At 48.1% G+C, this 18,928-nt stretch overlaps 7 protein-coding genes across 7 annotated transcripts; 3 read left to right on the top strand and 4 right to left on the bottom strand.

Annotated features, from left to right (window-relative positions):
• Positions 1 to 20: 20 nt before the first annotated feature.
• Positions 21 to 2,060, bottom strand: BDV27DRAFT_110295 (putative RecQ family helicase RecQ). Its single transcript, XM_032064506.1, has 4 exons — positions 1,937 to 2,060; positions 1,762 to 1,880; positions 1,654 to 1,688; positions 21 to 1,595 (listed from the first exon to the last, which is right to left on the bottom strand). The coding sequence occupies exons 1-4, from the start codon at positions 2,014 to 2,016 to the stop codon at positions 210 to 212; spliced, it is 1,620 nt and encodes a 539-aa protein (XP_031927885.1). The 5' UTR covers positions 2,017 to 2,060; the 3' UTR covers positions 21 to 209.
• Positions 2,061 to 2,226: 166 nt separating this feature from the next.
• Positions 2,227 to 4,668, bottom strand: BDV27DRAFT_127843 (pentatricopeptide repeat protein). The gene has a single exon (XM_032066860.1). The coding sequence runs from the start codon at positions 4,661 to 4,663 to the stop codon at positions 2,396 to 2,398; it is 2,268 nt and encodes a 755-aa protein (XP_031927884.1). The 5' UTR covers positions 4,664 to 4,668; the 3' UTR covers positions 2,227 to 2,395.
• Positions 4,669 to 5,239: 571 nt separating this feature from the next.
• rsm25 (mitochondrial 37S ribosomal protein mS23) lies at positions 5,240 to 6,426 on the top strand. Its single transcript, XM_032066859.1, has 2 exons — positions 5,240 to 5,823; positions 5,920 to 6,426. Exons 1-2 carry the CDS (start codon positions 5,393 to 5,395, stop codon positions 6,272 to 6,274), a joined length of 786 nt encoding a protein of 261 aa, XP_031927883.1. The 5' UTR covers positions 5,240 to 5,392; the 3' UTR covers positions 6,275 to 6,426.
• Positions 6,427 to 6,871: 445 nt separating this feature from the next.
• On the top strand, positions 6,872 to 10,882 carry BDV27DRAFT_110272 (putative cell morphogenesis protein Sog2). The gene is made up of 4 exons (XM_032064505.1): positions 6,872 to 7,978; positions 8,060 to 8,171; positions 8,232 to 8,584; positions 8,637 to 10,882. Exons 1-4 carry the CDS (start codon positions 7,539 to 7,541, stop codon positions 10,681 to 10,683), a joined length of 2,952 nt encoding a protein of 983 aa, XP_031927882.1. The 5' UTR covers positions 6,872 to 7,538; the 3' UTR covers positions 10,684 to 10,882.
• A 632-nt stretch (positions 10,883 to 11,514) lies between these two features.
• On the bottom strand, positions 11,515 to 13,185 carry cp9 (putative serine carboxypeptidase; the record flags this gene model as incomplete). Its single annotated transcript, XM_032075763.1, has 2 exons — positions 11,515 to 12,890; positions 12,945 to 13,185. The coding sequence occupies 2 exons, from the start codon at positions 13,183 to 13,185 to the stop codon at positions 11,515 to 11,517; spliced, it is 1,617 nt and encodes a 538-aa protein (XP_031927881.1).
• Positions 13,186 to 14,997: 1,812 nt separating this feature from the next.
• BDV27DRAFT_127838 (serine hydrolase domain-containing protein) lies at positions 14,998 to 16,653 on the bottom strand. The gene has a single exon (XM_032066858.1). It carries the CDS (start codon positions 16,468 to 16,470, stop codon positions 15,283 to 15,285), a length of 1,188 nt encoding a protein of 395 aa, XP_031927880.1. The 5' UTR covers positions 16,471 to 16,653; the 3' UTR covers positions 14,998 to 15,282.
• A 1,576-nt stretch (positions 16,654 to 18,229) lies between these two features.
• On the top strand, positions 18,230 to 18,713 carry BDV27DRAFT_127836 (uncharacterized protein). Its single transcript, XM_032066857.1, has one exon. It carries the CDS (start codon positions 18,310 to 18,312, stop codon positions 18,481 to 18,483), a length of 174 nt encoding a protein of 57 aa, XP_031927879.1. The 5' UTR covers positions 18,230 to 18,309; the 3' UTR covers positions 18,484 to 18,713.
• The last annotated feature ends 215 nt before the right edge of the window (positions 18,714 to 18,928 follow it).

Here is an 18,928-nt window from a genome sequence, read left to right as displayed (position 1 = left end):
CAATTCTGGGCTATGGTGTGCGGGTTCGATTGCTGGAGGAAGGGATAAAATATGTACACAAAGCCAAAAGTCGTCCCTATACAGAGATTCCGACATGTAGGATACTCATCTCTGGCAAGGGCATTAATCTGATTGTTTATACTCTTACCCTTGCATGTCGTTAAGTAGGCATAAGAGCACAAGTTACATAGTCATGCTGCAGTTCATCCCTAGTCAAAACCAGAAAAAGCATCCGGATACATTGCCTCCATGTTCGACATGTAATCCCACTGCGTACAGTCCATCAACTCATTCTCGATAACCATTTTTGCCTTGCGAAGCGTTAGACTCCTGGAGCCTTCCTTGCAAAAATCACAAGCAAAGTCGCACGGTGATGCACTTGAGCCCGTTTTCATTTCAGAGCTTGGGGCCTGAGAACCCATCCTCTCAAGTTCAAGGTCTCCGAAGAAATCCTTGATCATTTCGTGCCTGCAGCGGCTAGTTGACTCACAATAGCGAACAACTTTTTGGAAACTCCGCAACCGGGCGTATTGGTTTTGAAGGTTGCTATTAGGATCGTCCTTTGGTATTCCATTCGCTGGTTTCTTGTTGGCGCGATTGTAGGCATTTTCAACGTCTCGTCGGAGACGATCAAGTGCTTTATCTCGTTCTTGGGTGTTGTAGTATACGATCGATGCGGCGGCACGGCCGTCGCGACCTGCGCGACCGGACTCCTGTACAAACCCCTCGAAGCTTCGGGGAGGGTTCCAGTGGATTACGAACCGAACATGGGGGTTATCGATACCCATGCCGAACGCATTAGTTGCGACTATTATATAAAACGCTGGGGTTTGGTCGTTTGATTCTGAGAGTGACTGCGGGGAAGTCCACTGGGACTGAATCTGGGTCCTGTCTTGGGAGGAAAGGCCGGCGTGATAAGCAACCGCTCGGATATTGCCGTCCCATGATGTCGACAGAATACCGGCAAGGTTCTCCGACGTTGACCTGAAGGAAACGTAAATGATACCGGATATAGGCGGAAGATTAGTGTCATTTCCCCTTATTCTGGCTTCTCGACGGTTCTGGATGGATTTCAGCCAGGAGACGAAGTCGCTAACTTGAGCATTTCCAGAGTCTCCTGAATCGTCGATGGAATTTTGGAGATATCTGATCTCGTAATGGATGTTTGGTCGAGCTGAGGGTGTATTGAAAATCCTCAATCGGCCGGGATCCAAACCGAGGAGATTTATGATATCCTGACGGACACGCGGGGTTGCGGTCGCCGTGCAGGCGCTGATCGGAACTGGGGGGTTATTCAAGGCCCGCTTGAACCAGGAGAGTTCCTTGTACGCTGGACGGAAATCATGGCCCCATTCACTGATGCAATGAGCCTCGTCGATGGCGACACGATTGAGCTCTCCTTGGGAATGGATAGTTTGGAGATTCCGCCGGAACGTCTCCGTTTGGCATAGTTCCGGAGTTACATAAAGAAGGCGGGTACGGGGATGTCCTGAGAGAAGATCTGCGAGGATTTCGCGTCTCTCTGAAAGTGACGTGGTCGAATTGATTGTTGCCACTGCTACTCCTAGGGTTTGCAGCGCGTTTACTTGGTCTGTCTGTAGGTGTGTTGCTTCAATGACCTGAGCTCCTGGCATTGAATCCGCTGTAACTTACCATCAATGCGAGGAGAGGACATACAACGACAGTCACTGTATAAGAGAGGAACATTTAGAATACATCGAACGTCTTAGACCAAAGTCTACATGATGGAGGTGGACCAACCGCCATGGCTGATGACAGCAGGCAATTGGAAGCACAGGCTCTTTCCAAATGATGTAGATGCCTGCAAAAAAACATCGTGGCCTTCCACGGCTGCTGTGATTACCTCTCGCTGTAGAGGACTATTCAGAGCCTAAATTTAGTTTTAAGTGCTAGCCCAAGAGTAAACGAAACTTACCGGAATGACTTCTTTCGGAAAACCCGGTGTAGATAAAAGTCCAAGTCTACCTTGCGATGCTTCAGATTGCCGTCTATCATCTCCGCAGCATCTTCAGGTCGAGGTATTTACGGTTTTAATGAAAGAAAGAGAAAGGTTGTTTGGATTTACTTCGGGAAAATCTGCGAAACGCGTTGGAGTAGAAGACGGAACGCGATATCACGTGGAATGACAGTCTGTCATTACTTTGCCTGATGCAGTAATGGTAATAAACACACCTAATATCTTGTCTACTTTCTGGATGTTCAATTCTTTTGTATTTCAATTTATTATTGCTAAAACTAGATGTCACAAAAATATTCACTGTACAGGATCAGGATAGTGCAGTTAGTCTAATAGCTGTCATCAAATGGTATGCACCTGGAGGGTATATATAACAGGTCTATAATGTACATGCACTGAATTTTTTTCAGTCAGGCTTCAGTGTCTCCTACTGCCTTTGTTTATCTGCTTCTCCAGCTCCTCCTTCACGGCCATGACGTCAAGCGCTTTGCGTCTTTTGGGTTGCCAAAGTCGTTCGATATGCAGCCAGACCTCCATTACTTCCTTAGGTCCGCAGCAGGCACCGAATGCTCGAAGAATGATGATAATCATCCGGCGTCCTAGAAATACCCCATTGTCAATCTGGCGCTCCAACCCTTCAAGCTCACCATCCTCGGCATGCTGGTCTCGGCCTCGGTAATTGAACAACTCGTCGGTATCAATATCATCATCGAATTCGGCAGTCGCATCATTGACACCTAATTCGTCGGCATCTTCCTTGCTTGCTTCGTCACTCTCGTCCACCTGTTCCTGCTGATGTTCTTCAGACGTGATCTTTGCCTCGGACTTGCCCGAGGGCAATGGGGTGTATAAGCCCATTGGTTTTCTTGGCAGTGTAGGTGTCTGCGCTGCCAGTAGTGCAGCGCTACTTCCTAGAGGATTTTCCCAAACGAGCTTTGCCGTGCGAAGATGAAAGCGGTCATTAAATCTGTTCTTTGATTCGTAAAGGGCGCGAAGATACGCTCGCCATGCGTTCCACAGCCGTTCAGCAGTCCAGCCTTTTCTCTTTCGGCCGTTATAAGCAAATCCGTCGAAAAGCAGCAAATATATCATTCCACGCGGTGGAATTGCAAAAGTTTTTTCCATGTCACCTATGACTGACATGAAAGCGTGTAAGTTGCCCGATCGATAGGCGTGGTGAGCAAGAAGAATATGGAATGTCCGCGTATCGGGGGTCATAGGAAAAGCCTCCTGCAAAGCTCGATGGTGCTCAGGGAGTTGGTCCTTAAGAGAAGCAGATACTTGTAAAAGCCGATTGAGCTTCCTGGACTTCTTGCGATAAACGATGAACTCTGAGGTCAAACTCGGCCCATGATGTAGCCTCTGCTCAATATCAAGATCAACTGTGTTTTGCGCCTGCATCATGCGATGATATAATTGCTCTGCAGTCTTCGTTTCCCCAGCCCGAAGAAAGGATACTATCAGGCAGTTCAGTACCACTGTGTCAACAATCTCCCCACTAGCCACGAATGCATCGAACGTCTCACGGATGCCATCCGCATCTTGCTGCATTCCGCAGTAGTACATTTTGGAAACCTTTCCAGGGCGAGTAAAAGTGATTTCACGTTTCGCCATTTCCTCCATTAGACGGTCTGCTACTGTGAATTGGCCAGCTTTGATGGCTATGTCGAAGAGGATGTTAAAGACCACGCCATCTGACTTGACCCCGGCCACATGCTCCATTTGCTGCCAGAGACCGATCGATCTCACCAAATCCCTTTTGCATACTTTGCCGGATGCACGGCCTGCCAGATGGATAGCAGAACTCCACAATGACCGCGACACGGGGAGTTTTGCAGCCACCATGTCTTCTATTAACCCAAGATAGCGGCGAGCATCAACCCACCGGCGGTTAGGAGGGTTAGCAAACCGCCGCAAAAGTGCCCCTCGTGACCGTTTCGACAAGTACGAAACTCCTGGATATGGAAGATCTCTGTACAGTCGAAAAACATATTGATTGGATTTCTTCTCATCCCACATGGCTTCAACGAATAGGGCGACCGACTGGAGCTCCACGGCATCTTCTTTATTATCCTTACGAAGCACAACAGGTCGAGGTGACGATGAGTCAGCCTGCCCATCATCAACAACAGTGTCAACCGCCTGCTTCCAGTCCAAGGATTCTCCAAAGACAGAACGGTATAGTTTTGAGGTAGCATCGTGTAATTCTTTAGCCGGGCTCGTCTTCCCGTGGTAGCGGGATATGGTTGGTACCGCAGGCGGATCTACTTGGCGGTCAAGTGCGTTTTCTCTGGAGACGGCGTAAGACGGGTTATGTTCTGAATCCTCCGGAGACAAGGTGCCCGTCACTGACTCGCAATTCAAGTCTTTGAGCGTGTGTTGTGATGGTGGTAATCCCCTGTCTAAATGTGGCTTTTGATCTGATTCCGCGTCTTTGTGATGTATCCTAGGCGAAGGTCTCTCTATTGATCGGTTTGGTATACGTATGTCTTCGCTCTCGTCGTCTTCTAACTTTTGCGCAATGCCGGAGTTGAACATCCGTTGTGTTCTTGGACGATGTACCACTCCTAGGCACTTCGCCGGAGACCCTAGATAATCCAGGCGTCTTTTCGACAAATGCCCCGTACTCGTCAGGCCCCTGTCTCGCCACCTCGCCATCTCGCACCTCGAAGTCTTCGCAGACATTGTTGACAGCCCTCGTCCTCGAGGAGAGTGCTCCCGGCAGTAGCCTGCCATCACCAGCGAGCTGACGAAAAGGTCTGCTATAGAGGCAGCGGACGGGCGAGGGCGTCTGGCGCCGAGTCTCCGGATGGAAGCATTGTAGGAGAATGATTCTGGCTTAGACATGGAATTGCAATTGACGGACAAGCACGTATCCAAACCCTGCGAAGGGGGCAGTCGCAGGTTGGGCGAGCTCTGGAACCTATTGGGATGAGGCATGAGACGGCAGACATCGTGGCATCGAGTCAACCGTGCATATCCCGAGGAGGTCTCGAGCAGATTGAAAAGAATCGAGCAGACTGCTCCTCGAGCGTGGCAGGTCGCGAATGAAAGCAAAGTCAGAATTTGGGGAGGAGAATGGGGGGAAGGGTGGTTCTAAGGTGAAGCTCCGCGTCAAATTATTATGTTCTCTCTCAATAATCTCTTTGGCTTTGCACCGGAGCGGAGCCACGGTTGGTCCAATCGGAGCCGCCCATTGCCAATCCTCTTTTTCACCCGCGCGCTCGGCCACCATCACCAAAACTCCACGATCAACCGTACCGAAAGGTCTCCATCGTTGTCCCCTGGAGGAGAGTCGCCTTGGACAATTACGTGTGGGTTCTACTTGGCCATTGATCCTTTTCAATCCTACCGTTTTAATCGGCCTATACCCTACGGCTGCCCTTCTGGCCGCCGCCTTCTTCCGATCCCGCCATGGGCAAATATAATCTCACAGCTCTCCGAGTCCGACAGACGGCGCTTCGACAGAAGGAAGCCGGTAAGACTCACCAAATCCCAAAATGGATTAATGTCGTGCGCGATATCCCCCCCGCCCAGGTCCTCGTGCGGAACCAGCAACAACAGCACCAGCTCGTCCGACAGCGTGTGAAAACGCTTCCTGGAGCCTCGAAGCCGCAGGTCGTTTTTGAAGTTCAGGAGAAGCGTGTGAAACCGAAAAAAGCCAGCCGTATGTTCCTGCCCACCGAGATCAAGTACGAAGAGGACCTGTTGCGAAAGGAGTTTTTCCGTGATCACCCCTGGGAGCTTGCGAGACCCCGAGTTGTGCTTGAAAGTACCGGAAAGGATTATGAGAACTATGACTGGAGCCGGCTCCAGCAACCAGGAAAGCGATTGGATGGTGAGAGGTATGTTTCCCCCTCTGCCTCGCTGCTTTCAGGATGAATGCCATCCTAGTATATCGGATTGTCGGACGCTAACAACTTCCTGTTCCCTCATAATAGTGTCGTCCAGCGTCAGCTCTGGCTCCTTAACAATGTCCCCGATATGACCAAGAGTACCGCTTATGATATCGCGCGCCGTGAATTCTATCGCCTGCGTCTCCAGGAAGATATTGAACGGCGAGTCGCTGCCGAAGAAGCCGAAGCCACAGGTGCTACATTCGGACCTACCCGCCTTGAAGTCGGCATGGAACTTGAAAACCAAGAATACGAACGCTGGAAGGTATGGGCTAAGTCGGAAGCCCAGGTCCAGGAACAGAGGACAGCAGCATTTACCGGTGCTCCGGAGATCCCAAGTACTGACGATAGCTTGGGGCTAGAGGAAGGGGTGGAAGAGAAGCAGCCTCAGCAGGCGTAGACCATAAAAGCATGAATATCTTGATAGAACTCGATTGAACTGGTCTGGGGTATTTTGGGACCGGACATCTCGATGGTTATGTATAATACTGGATGTATTTTCTTTTCCGATACTGTTTATGTATTTCTTCAATTACTACTCAACTGCCCCGTGATTCCGCCGAGTATTTATTATTCAATCTGTACAGAAGTGCCGCTTCAGGGTTCACAAGGTTCCATAACCCACCCAGTACGCTTGTATTTTTGGTTGATGTATGGTAGTATGTCTCCGGGACACTTGATTAGCTGCTCAGGTGGAGATCGACGGCGAGATTGATATGGGGAGAGACACGTACAAAAATAGAAAGTAGAAGTTAAAGAAGAAGAAGATAGAGTGAAGCAAAAGTAAAAAAAAAAAAAACCAAAAAATACAAAGAAGAATCAAAACCAAATCGAAATCAAGCTACAATAGACCTTTACGTACCAAGTAGGAGCAGTTGCCCCGGAGTTGTTGTGAAGGGTGACGGCCAATCAACGGGGGGAACTTATCGCTTCCCCCATTTTATCGCCTGGTGTTTCAACTTCATCCTGACCCGGACTTCCTTTTCTGAAACCTCCTGGGAAATCGCGGCGCCTGTTTGATCTCCAGTCTTCAGTTGGATTCTCATTCCTTGAACCCCTAACATTACCCTGAATTTACTTTACCATCGGACCGATCTTTGGTGTGCATATTCGATCAATCAGTTTGGGGTGGCTTTTGATCTGACAGCTGCACTTTTTCTCCGCGTTTCACTAGTCAAGTTACAGAGGGCACTCGCTCCTATCTCCGGTTTCTTCTGATCTCATGGGCCCGGCAACCACCGATACCTGATTTCGAGTCTCACATCCAACCTGGAAGATTGACAGCTCAATTGTCCTGGTTCTATGATCAGTACTGCCTTCCGATCTCTACGAATCGAGCGAACTTTGGCCATTTGGAAACCCAACGGCGATCATCGGGCTTTGTCTCGCGCCTCCGTCGAAATCAGAAGTACCGCCTTCTTCACGCAGCATTCGCCTTAAGTATTCTACCCGAGAAGGACGAAGGAAGGAAAAGATAATAAAAAAAGGATCTCGACTGCCTATCCATGCGTTCATAATCCTGCTGTCGCAGCGTTAGTCGATCATGCTTCACCTCAATTCTCTCGCCTGTCTCGTGGATATTTTAATTCATTAATTGACCGTTGAACACGGATTGGCCATCAACCTTTCAATTTACTTATTTATTCTCGCTTTCGTCCTCCGCTATGCTTTCCACCATGACACGCCCAGAGGATTCGATCCGAATGCCTCGCTCATACCGTGGTGACGTTGACGAGGACGATGCGAGCAGGCGAATTCCGGAACTTAATATTCTTTCTTCTTCGTCATCGTCGTCATCTTCATCCAATACTGAGGCGCTAGAAAAAAGTGAAGATGAAACAACGCTCGTAAACGGATCTGCGGGCGACAGGGTTGGCAATGTTGGCAAACCTCACACAGGGCCTCGACTTCTCTCACCCGACGAGACTATTGAACTTGCTCGTTGCGCCGTGGACAGTGGGATTCAAGACACGAAACGCTCTTTGGCAGGAAGCGAAGCAGTCAGTGATGTCGTGAAACCAAAGTTGACTATCGACCTGGGTCATTCGAACATCGTGCGCATTCCGGAACCAGTGGTGGACATAATTAAAGATGAAGTCGAGCGGTATGTATCTGTTACCGGGTGATTTCTAGGACCACGAAGTGTTTCATCTCCTTTGTTAGAGGGGTTGCTGATCATTTTTAGACTCTCCTTATCAAACAACCATCTGTCTCACATTCCCTATCGTTTTGCAGAGTGTTTCCATCTTCGGTACCTTAACATTAGAGCGAACAACTTCCGGGAATTTCCTAAGGGTGTACGTGATACATGACCGGCTGTACAGCAGGGCCTTTACACACACTAACACGGATACCAGGTTTACAAATTGCCGCTCCTCGAAATCTTGGATCTCAGCCGTAACAAGATCAGCCATCTTCCCGAAGAAATCAAGAAATTGACTTCTCTACGGGTTCTGTCTGTGATGCAGAACCGCCTTGATGATCTGCCCCTTGGGGTATCTGATATGAATAAGCTTCAGATCCTGAAGGTTGCTGGAAACCCCTTGCGGAATCCTCTACGAGAGCTCTTAGAGATTTCAGAAACAGATATTGCACCCTCCACCATGACAGATAACGAAAAAGAGGTCGCGGTAACTGCAGTGCTAAAACGATTCCTGAAGAATGAACAGCTCAGCACGACACCAGAGAATGAAAAGGGCACCGATGCAAGGTTAGGATACTTACCCTGAGATGTATTGGCATAGACTGACGGTCACGTATAGTGAAGCGATCTGGGACACCCCTAAACCCGTCAAACGTGGAATAAGCAGCCGCTTCCCGGTCATCCCAAGTACAGGCGACATCTCTTCTGATCCCAAATCACCGTCGCTGTCGCGGCCTCCACCAATTCCACTTAAATCCCACTACCGTATTGCCTCCGGCCAGAGCATAGCGTTCAACAGTATCCTCCCGCGACCCGGAACATTTATCCCTGGTGTCAATGAACGCAACCGGAGTAACAGTGAGGGTATTATCCAGGCATCTATTGCCGCGCGAAGTAAACGGATGGGGGGCATCAGGAAAAATGCCGACCTCGGGAGATTGGATGAGACCCAGCCGTATCGGAACAGTCACCTTCGTGGTCTCAGTCATGGGTCGATCCTTCGCCCAAGAGCACCGGGCGCGGCAGGCAGTAATTCGTCCAGCCCAAGCAGCCCAAGGGAGCGTAGGCGCTTGAAGGATTGTTTTGTAAACCGGATGTCAAGCCTGCCGGAACAAAAGTGTGAAAGAAAGGCAAGGGAATCGATTATCGAGTGTGGAAAGGGGGTCTTGTTTGCCCTTTTTCAGGTTCAGTCTCATGTATATGCTTTGATCAACGTGATCAAACGCGATGATACCCGGCGAAACAGTCTCGAGATTGTCTTTTATAACGCCTCTACTCACGTTGACCGGCTCAACGAAGCTCTTGAGTATGCGGAAAATGCTCAACTAGATGATGCTGACTTGGTACGGCTATCCAACGAAGCAGTTAAAAGGGAATGCGAGACGTGTATCATGGCATACACTCACGTTGGGACGCAGCTGCGCAATAGCCTTGGCAAGATTGTCGCCAATGCAGATTCACGCTATGTACGTTCGCTGATGCTAATGATCTACAGTAGCATCATTGAGCTTCGCAATGTTTGTGTGAGCCTCGGTGTTCCACTGCACACTCGCAAACGTCTCTCTTCCACCAATCCGCCTATACCGGAAATACACAGAGAGATGGTTGCCTCGGATAGACTCACTGGATCAACGGTGACCCCAACTAGAGGCAGGGCGCCGTCTCTCTCGGTGCGTCGTTACCGGAGTGACACCACTATTCAGCACCCTCAGATCACCACCAGTGGGCCATTACAGACAGCATCCAATTTCCATTCTGCGATTAGCTCACCTGGGTTTGTCTCCACCCCATTTAGTTACGCAGCACGGAGTCGATCAAGTAGTCGGTCAAACCACATAAACACATCGATACCCTCGTCCCTCGCGACTCCCCGTTCCGGCGAGTCCTTCCCTCCAATGCCTACTACAGTTGTACCTCGGGTTAACCCCTTGACTGGCTTGGATGAAATCGAAGAAGAGCGAACATTCGAGCGGATCTTTCATCAGCTCACTACTGCGTATGCCGCCGCTCTACAAGCGCTACCTCAGGCACACCGTCAATTTGTGCGAAGTCTTGAATTGGCAGAACAAGTTCGAGAACCTGAAGTTATACAGATGCTCTGGAACAACCTCATTCGGCGATGTCGCGTGTGCTTGGAAGTATCTGAGGCACTTGGACTCCGCCTTTCCAACATGAAGATAAAGGAACCCGGCGGCGGGATGCGCCACCAGCGCGAGTTCTGGCAGTTATGCAAGGCATTCATGCAATCATTCGTTGATCTTGTGACAGACCTGCGTGAAGTCAGGAGCATGGATCTGCTCCCTTCTGAGATCATCGTGCTCCTTCGTCCGGTGCAGAGGGCCAGCAGAGAGGCTGGTCGGCTGATCGAGGGTTCGCCATGGTCTTACCTCGCAGACATGACATCTGGAAACGCACCAGCAAACATATACGGGCCCCCTTTACAGTCACAACATACACAGCATCAGATCAGTACAAGCCTGTCACCACAGTCTGTTACTCTTCCTGCAACACCTTTGAGTGCTGCTCTTGGTCCAGCTGCTCAGGCGACAGTGCCGTCTACCCCTGCAAGTGCGTACAGTGACAAATTCTTCGAGGGAGATGTGTTTCAGAGGGCCGACTCTCTACTTTCCATGCCCAACCAGGCACCATTCTTCAGTCGCCGGTGACGTGGCACAGCTGACCCCACTTGATGTTTTGCCCAGGTGGGCGTTTACCGCATATTTATACTCTTGTGCTACACTATAGAGTTATTTATTCTCAAACTCCTTCCGACTCCTGTGGTGAGGTTTATTATGTTCTACAAGGCTTGAGGGCTCTTACGACCTCTTGGGTGCTCCTACTTGACTGGCTCAAGAGCGGCATCAATAAGGACCTCTAAATAAATCCCTCTCAAGTCTTTCCTCTGTTTTCAGATGATATTAGAAAAGCTCAGGAAGTGCTATGCATTGCTTGTCGGACTGCGTCTGCAACATGGCTACCCTGTTACCTGAGTATGATTTGGACGATTACAAGATGTATACCTAGTTGCGTGACTTGTTTTTGCATTCCCTCCGTGTTCTGACACTAGGGATAAAAGTGATGGCGTACGGTGTTGATATTCATATAGTGTGGAATAGCCTTGCATAGCGTGCCATCTTTTGTGTAATCATGCGTGACGAAAATAGCGAAATGAGACATTATTTGCTTTACTATCAGAATCGGTGTGCTGTAATAGAACTGACTATACAGCCCCAGTAGTAGTAGTAGTAGTAGTAGTAGTAGTAGTAGTAGTAGTAGTAGTAGTAGTAACATCTGAAGCAACAAGCCAATTCATAGCGAACATACATCGTAACACATATGGGAATACTTGAACTAACCCAACTCCAGTCAGTCCCCATAGTATTTTGGCAGTTCTTATTTCAAATACATAACCTCTCACACACACACAGAATACAACAGAAGGCTTGAAGAACCTATGTTGACCAAGGAAAAAAAAAAAAAAAAAAAGAGGCAAACATTCAACCTGCAACAGCAACAACAACAACAACAACAACAACATCACGCACATAAGCAAACATCTCACGTGGCTTCTTCCCAAACACGCTGTGCCCTGCCCCCCAAAAGAGATGATAAGTCACCCCGCGTTCTGACCCCCAGACGCCCACTTCAACGCCACACGCCTCGGTTCTATTTCCCTTGTCGCAAGAATGTGTGGGTGCAGCATTATCGCTGAAAAAGGGTCGGTTAGGCTTTTGGGAGAACCCTTGCGCTCCACTCCATGTCATGTTCTGGAGACTCAATTCGGTACCGAAATGGTTGAGTAGAAAGTCGTTCTCGCCGGAGTAGATATGGAGGGGGATGTTGTGGGTTGTGACGAGATCAGGAAGGATCGAGTATGCCGGGGCCACAGGGGATGGGCTTGATAGAAGGGTAGTCAGGATTGTGCTGTTGCAGGGGGCGAAGTTCATTTTGTTTCCATCCTTGTCCTTCTCTGCTGCGGCGGGAAGCAAGTTCAGTGCGACTTGGACGTCCGCACGGCTGAAGTACGAAGCGAGTAGGTCGAGGGGGTCGATGGTATCACAGTCATTGTGGGTGTCATAGATATCGTGACACTGTTTGCCTGCGCCCGAGGCAGACATGGCGCCCAGGTAATCGAATGCCGTAGCGAAGGTTGCACAGGGTCCGTAACAGGTGGAATTCAAGATGGATGTCTGGACCATGTCTGGCGTGGTGGGCTCGATGTTACATGTTTCATCTACTAAGCTGCGAACGTCAAGGTGCCGATGGCGTTTGTAGTTGCGGTTTTCTGGGTTTCCAAAGATGCGGATCTTGCCCTTGGGAGGGTATTGGTCTGCTGCCTCGAGGATTTGGTCAAATCCACAAGCCTTTTCTGCTTCTGTGAAGACGGATAGGATATCATCGGGGATTTGGAGGATGTCTTTCTGGGAACGCATGAATGACCCGATTGTGATGGTGGACATAGCGGCAGCGTTCCCGATGGTACCGTCGCCGATGGAGATGGACCGGAGGTTAATGGGGAACGAGTCCTGCCCTTGGACAATAGCGGAGGCAAAGTAAGGGATGTAGATTCCCGCCCATGACTCTCCGATCATATGTACTTGTTTCAAGCGGAGGTGAGGGAACACGGTGAAGAAATTCCGGAGCCATTTGTAGAAGTCAGATGTTACGCGGTCGTTGTCGGGGACAGGATAAGGGTTACTCGCAGTCGAATATCCCGTTCCCACCGGTTGGTCGACATAGAGGACGTGGCCTAGCTTGGTCCACGAGTGTGGGTTCTGGATGAGATGTGTGGAATTGCCATCAAATAAGACAGGTCCATTCCCTGTAGTTAGCCCTATAAGGGACGAGCAACCAGGACCACCGTTGAACCAGACTATGCAAATTAACTATGCTCCCATAACCGAAGTTTCGCGGTGGTGAAACTGACTTATGAGGTTTTCATCGTATGTAGGATCTTCAGCCTCGAAGAGCCAAAAGAACAACGAATTACCTGGAGGCGTTTCAGGAACAGGGAGCCGGCCAGCCCAGCTAAGCGGCAAGGAAGTATCAGGCAACGAATGGACCTCATATTGAGATATATTGGTAGGCACTCGAACTGCATGTGGGAAGAGGAAGGTAGGGACTGCCCATAGAGAATGTATAAAGGAATATATGGCTGCAATATTCATTGCGCTTGCGCTTCTGAATCACCGAGACTAGTGTGCCTCTGAGAGAGATAACCAACCATAAAAAATTCTCCAATTTCTTTCTGTAAACTTAGCCAAAATGCCATTAAATAATAAATATACGAGTAGGAGCAAAGGAAGGTAAGAGTTGCTGGCCATGTGGTATACATAACATCCGCGGCACCTGGTGGTGGTAGTGAAGCTTCCGGATATTGCTCTCAATAGGCTTATTGAGCACGGCCGTCTCCCATCTCGCCCGCGCGTCTAACGGTAGCTAGTAGTAGTTCGCTGTCAATTCACTTAATACCTCGAACAACAATTTGGGTATTCTTTATATCAAGAGTAATAGTAGTCCCCAACTGTCTGGTTGAAAAAGTGATACCCGTGTCTTGCCTCTTGTGTAGTAGTTATGGTCTTCGGCTTGCTTTCTCTTATTCAAGTGGAGGATCGCACATTGTGTTAATATTATACGGTATATAAGCTATATGTCATTCTCGAGAAATTAATCCAGAAGATATCACTGTCCTCCGTATATCAAGGCATTGGAAGAATGGCTTACAATAAGACTACATAGCATAGGGCTCAGGGTTAGGGTCGATCAGTTGTATCACGTGGTTTTGATTCCTAAATCAGAAACAGTGCCTCTTTATCGAGGTGCCAAGAACCACTATTTATCTCTTGTCTGCTCAAGTTCAGCTGAGGCAATTGCGATCCACTTTTTGATGATTTATAATGTTATCAGCTCCTGCAGAAATCGAGTGACTTTCCCTTTCCGCTTCTTGCTCACTGAACGGCCCGGGGCGTGGGGTGAGCACATAAGTGCGTGTCCTTGAGCGAGCCCTAGCTAGCTGATCCAGCCCGCTAAAAACATCTGGCCCCTAAGTGAATTTGTCCTTGAAGTCCTCCTAATCTTGACTATCAAGAAACATCTGTTTTTGATTCTACAGCTGTCTTTCAACAATCCCAACTATCATATACGGGATTTGTTATGGCTTTCATTGTTGGTGGCTTTCGCCCACCGTAGCTAGTTTACATAGTAGCCGGGCTCACTGAGACCAATACAGGATTATCACCCTACTACCCGAGTCCCTACCATATTAATAGCATATCCTAAAAGACAATCTAGGGTCCTCAGATCACTTCTATTTATTGTTTTCTAACAACTTTTGATAGTTTTCTACAAGTACAACCTGGGTTTCCGGCTATAATCTCGTTAGGCTCAGTTGACATAACTCCCAATACTTCTTCTGTGCTTGCGGGCCGAACCCACTATCTCCAAAAAAGAAAGAGGACCAATCCCAGAAATTGCCTTGGAGTGCTTACCACTACACTACCGCTACTGGCAGCTTATACTCTGAGTCCGGAAACTAATGTCACCAGTTATAATCTTTTGATTTTTTTTTTGTATCTCGAACTTTAACATACACTAAGCCACTTCGGAAAGCTTATATAATAAGTGATATACACTAAGTTGCAAAAACGGTGTCCGGGTGTTCTACACTCTTGTTTTAATATTATAGATCTTCTAGTATATAAATGAATGGAATTATCCTTAGTCATCGAAAACAAGTGGTCTGATTGGTATAGATTGATACAGTACCACCCGATATCGCCTTCCATGTCGGAGACAGAGATACTCTTTCAAACCTTAATCACATGATCCTCTAAATCCAGATATGGTTACTCCCGTCCTGTAGATCATGTTTCGGTTTTGAATGGTAAAATTCAAACGGACGAGTGCTGTAATGTTATGTATTATTACTGATCCAAAAATAACAACCTCTGCCCGGGGACCCAGACTACGAAGAGTTGTTGCGATATCGAAGTCAATCCAAGTGCTCAAAGCTAAGAAAAGAATATTTAGTTTTAAATGTTTCAACACGTTACTAGACATGGCTAACCTCGCGTTGACATATAGGATACAGGCTGATGGGAGGAGGCGGAGCAATTTCTTGTGCAGATCATAGAGACTCGCAAGATGAAGCTCGGCGAGGATCATCCTGACACACTGGCCATCTATTTCTCACACTGTACGCCTGATATGACCTACCTCTGCCAAACCCAGGAATATACAGTTTCTAAACCAAGCTTGTCCAGATCCTAGGCAGCTTGGGTAGCTCCAAGTATCTCATAAACTGCCTTGATATATGCTGCTGGGGAAGGATGTTCCGCGCTCAGCATCCTGTTCATAGTATACGCGATTGTGAGCCTCCTGTCGCTATCCATAACCACGGCCGAACCCCCCCATCCGCTACCCCATCCAACAATACCCTCCGGCAGCTTGTCATCAACGATCCCCGATCCAGGCCCGGTGAGGTAAATCCCAAGCCCACGTCTCCCGCTCCGCCCTGTCACCACATCTATTCCAGTCGCATGCTCTGTAAGCGCCAGTTTTACTGTCTCGGCCGACAGTAGGCGATGGCCTCCTTCCGCACATATGCCGCCGAGCGAGAAGCAGGAGAGGATCTTGACTAACGCTCTAGCGTTTGTGTGGCCGTTGACTGAGCCCAATGTACTGGACCGCCAGAGCTCAGTATTGGCGTCCTCAGCGGTGGGCAAGGGGTTACAAATCGTGCGCACGGCGATCGAGTCTTGCTTATATCCCGCCTGTTGGCTAAGTACCTCCTGGATCGAAGGTCCTGGTGGAGGCACAACGGGGGCCACCCGGTTCCAGTCCTCCTTGCGACACCCGAGCTGGAAGTCCGTCCCATCGCCCAGCGGCCGGCAAATCTCCTCCGTCACGAACTTATCGATTGACATACCCGTTTTCCTTCGCACCAGCTCCCCGACAAGGAATCCCTGTGTTATACCGTGGTATCCCATTGCGGTTCCGGGAGCCCATAGCGGTGCCTGGCGCGCTAGCTTGTCAGTTGCCGCCTCGGTGTTGTATAGGTCCTCCAGCGTCATATTGTCCTGCCACGCGCTGAGACCCGCCGTGTGGGCTAGTACTTGGCCGACCGTGATCTCTGACTTCCCGTTTGCTGCAAACTCAGGCCAGTGCCGGGCTACCTTATCCTCAGGAGCAAGCACACCACGCGAGATTAGCATTAGAGCCGCCAGATTGGTGACTAGTTTCGTGGTCGAGAAGACATTTACTATCGTATCCTTTTCCCATGGTTTCTTAGTCGATACATTGGCGTAGCCCCCCCATATATCTACTACGTTATCGCCACCGTTGATATTAATACACAAACTGGCACCGATATCTTGTCCGGACGCGATGAACTCTTGCATCAAGTCGCGTAGCTTGGAAAATCGGGCGTCGCAGTGGCCTTGGACCTGAGCCATTCTGATAGATATTTTGTTCGTGGTAGCGGTTGACCAATACAAGGAATAGAGCTCGAATTCAAAGGGAAGGAAGAGGCGATTTATATGTATAGGTGACGTTGAAACTGATGATATTTAGAAGCAAAAACTCGTGTTGTGCTTAACTATGAGTAGGTGAAAACCCTGCCTTCTGGAGGATTCCCCCTTAGTCGAACCCACTAACTCCTATATTTATCTGGTATTTTACGAAACAAGGTCTAGAATCGGGGTTAGAGTGGCACGAGTTCCCCGCTGGACCCAACCCGAACCCGCCCCAACCCGGCTCCGGGCCGGGGGCGGGGAACCTGAGCGGATTTTTCTTGGCATTACAATATCGATTTTCTAGATTTTTTCTAGATTTTTATATAGAACTAGAATATATATAATTGGTAGAGATATAGAGCTTAAAAGGTTTTAATACTAGGCTTATTTAGGTAAGGACTATGATTAGTAAGAAGTATAGAGACAGCAAAATTAGTAATATTACAGAATAAAGTTAACTGTTGTGGCTTTCATGTATTCTGCCGAAAGCGGTAGGAAAGGCGGTATGGCGGCCGCTTATCGGCTGCTTAGATAGATGAATGAACAAAACAACTTCCTCTACAATACTCTCGGTGCTTTTAGGCACAACATTAACTTTAATAGCATAAATAGAGTAAAAAGGGTTCTGAAGTAAGAGCTTATCAGGGAATATATACTTAATTTATTCTATATATCTATATATCTAGGGTTAAGGACTCTAGCCTATATTGGCTCTATCTATTCTCTTAGAGTCTTACCCAGGGTTGCAATTTTTTTTCCTAAAAAAAAGAAAAAAAAAAAAAAAAGAATATTATATATGTTATTCGTACTATGTTGTTTGGCTCTGTTTATTATAAGGGCTGATAAAAGTAGTCCTATTGTCAAGGAAATATCTACTATTCAGGGTAGAAGACCTGTCAACTAGGTAAGGGTACGTAGGCTGAAAGCTAAGCAGTAGATATCAGACAGACAGAAGACTGATTCTTGCCTCCTTCTTCCATTAACATTAGGCTAACTTTATATCCAGAAGAAGCCCCTTATTCTCCTAATAAGATAAGACTGACAAGGAGCTACTATACGCTATTGAAAAGTCAACGGATATGTGATCCGTCGTTGCTGTTCGGCCTCCGAGCTGTATATGCACAACGGGCAGGGTATACGATACAGTCACCATGCAGAGTCATCATCGGATCTGTGACACCTATAGACCTTAAGAGTTTAGTGTAATGCAGTTCATAGACTATTATAGTATTATATAATAAGTTACAGTCAGTAGTATAAACTACTCCTGGATTAGTCAGAGGGGAAACTGGAAGTCAGTCTGATTACTCCTGGAGTAGCCGGAGCAGTGGGTATATGTTCAAAGAGTATTTAGTAAGTAACTGTGAGTGCTCTCTGAGTGCTCACTGATCACTTATATGGCGTCCTCACAAAAGTGGCAGCACCCGTATTAGGCAAGTACACAAGAACCGTTCACTATAGAACTAGTGCTTACTCTGAAGTGATAGCTTGGATTAGATCCTATATAGGGACTCTATCCTTCATGGATTCTGTTTACTATCGGCAATTTTAAATTTTTTTTACCATCTACTACACTATCTCTACCTTCCCACCTGTCTCGAAATATTCAATCGAGATCAGCCTTCATCGACAACACAACCCATCTCAGCATCACCCTCACAAACAACAGAGAAAGCAAAGGAGAAGAAAAAAAAAATGTCATACACCCTCCTCGCCTTCCTCCCCCGCAAACCGGGCATCACTCCAACCGCCTTCAAATCCCACTACGAAAACCACCACATGCCCCTCCTCAGAGATATTCTAGGCCCCGACCGCTTCCCTACCGTCCACAAACGATACTACTTATCCCGGGTCGAGGGGCCTCTCCAGGACGCCACAGGCAAATCCACAAGCGAGACCACCGCTACTGACCCCCACCCCCCGACGAGGGAGTCATCATCCCCAGCACTGTAGCCGGGGAATTCTCGTGGGATTGCTGTGCGGAGGTCGTCTTTCGTGATGAGGCACAATACGAGGCGTTACATGAGGCGTTGGCGGCGCAGGGAGAGCGGTTACGAGCGGATGAAGAGTGATTTATGGATTGGAGGAGGGTGAGAGTTGTTCGTTTTGGGGCGGGGGCGGAGGTTAGTTCTTTTGATGGGTAGTGTTTTATTTTATTTGTATTGGGACGTAGAGGATTTGAGATTTGGTAGGTATAGTCTAAGATTGAGGTTCATCGAGTAGCTGTTTTATATTGAGCAGTTGTGGTATAGTAGAGATATGGTGATAGTGGTTTTATTGGTGGTTTTCTGTGTAGTTCTTTTGAGTAGCTGGGTTTGGTGAAGCTTAGATGGGTAATCTTTTATTATTATTATTATTATTATTATTATTATTATAATTAGGGTTATAACAGCTACTT

The sequence above is a fragment of the Aspergillus caelatus genome (assembly GCF_009193585.1).
Source record: "Aspergillus caelatus strain CBS 763.97 unplaced genomic scaffold BDV27scaffold_81, whole genome shotgun sequence".
NCBI lineage: Eukaryota > Fungi > Ascomycota > Eurotiomycetes > Eurotiales > Aspergillaceae > Aspergillus > Aspergillus caelatus.
This window is presented reverse-complemented; position numbering and strand designations above follow the sequence as displayed.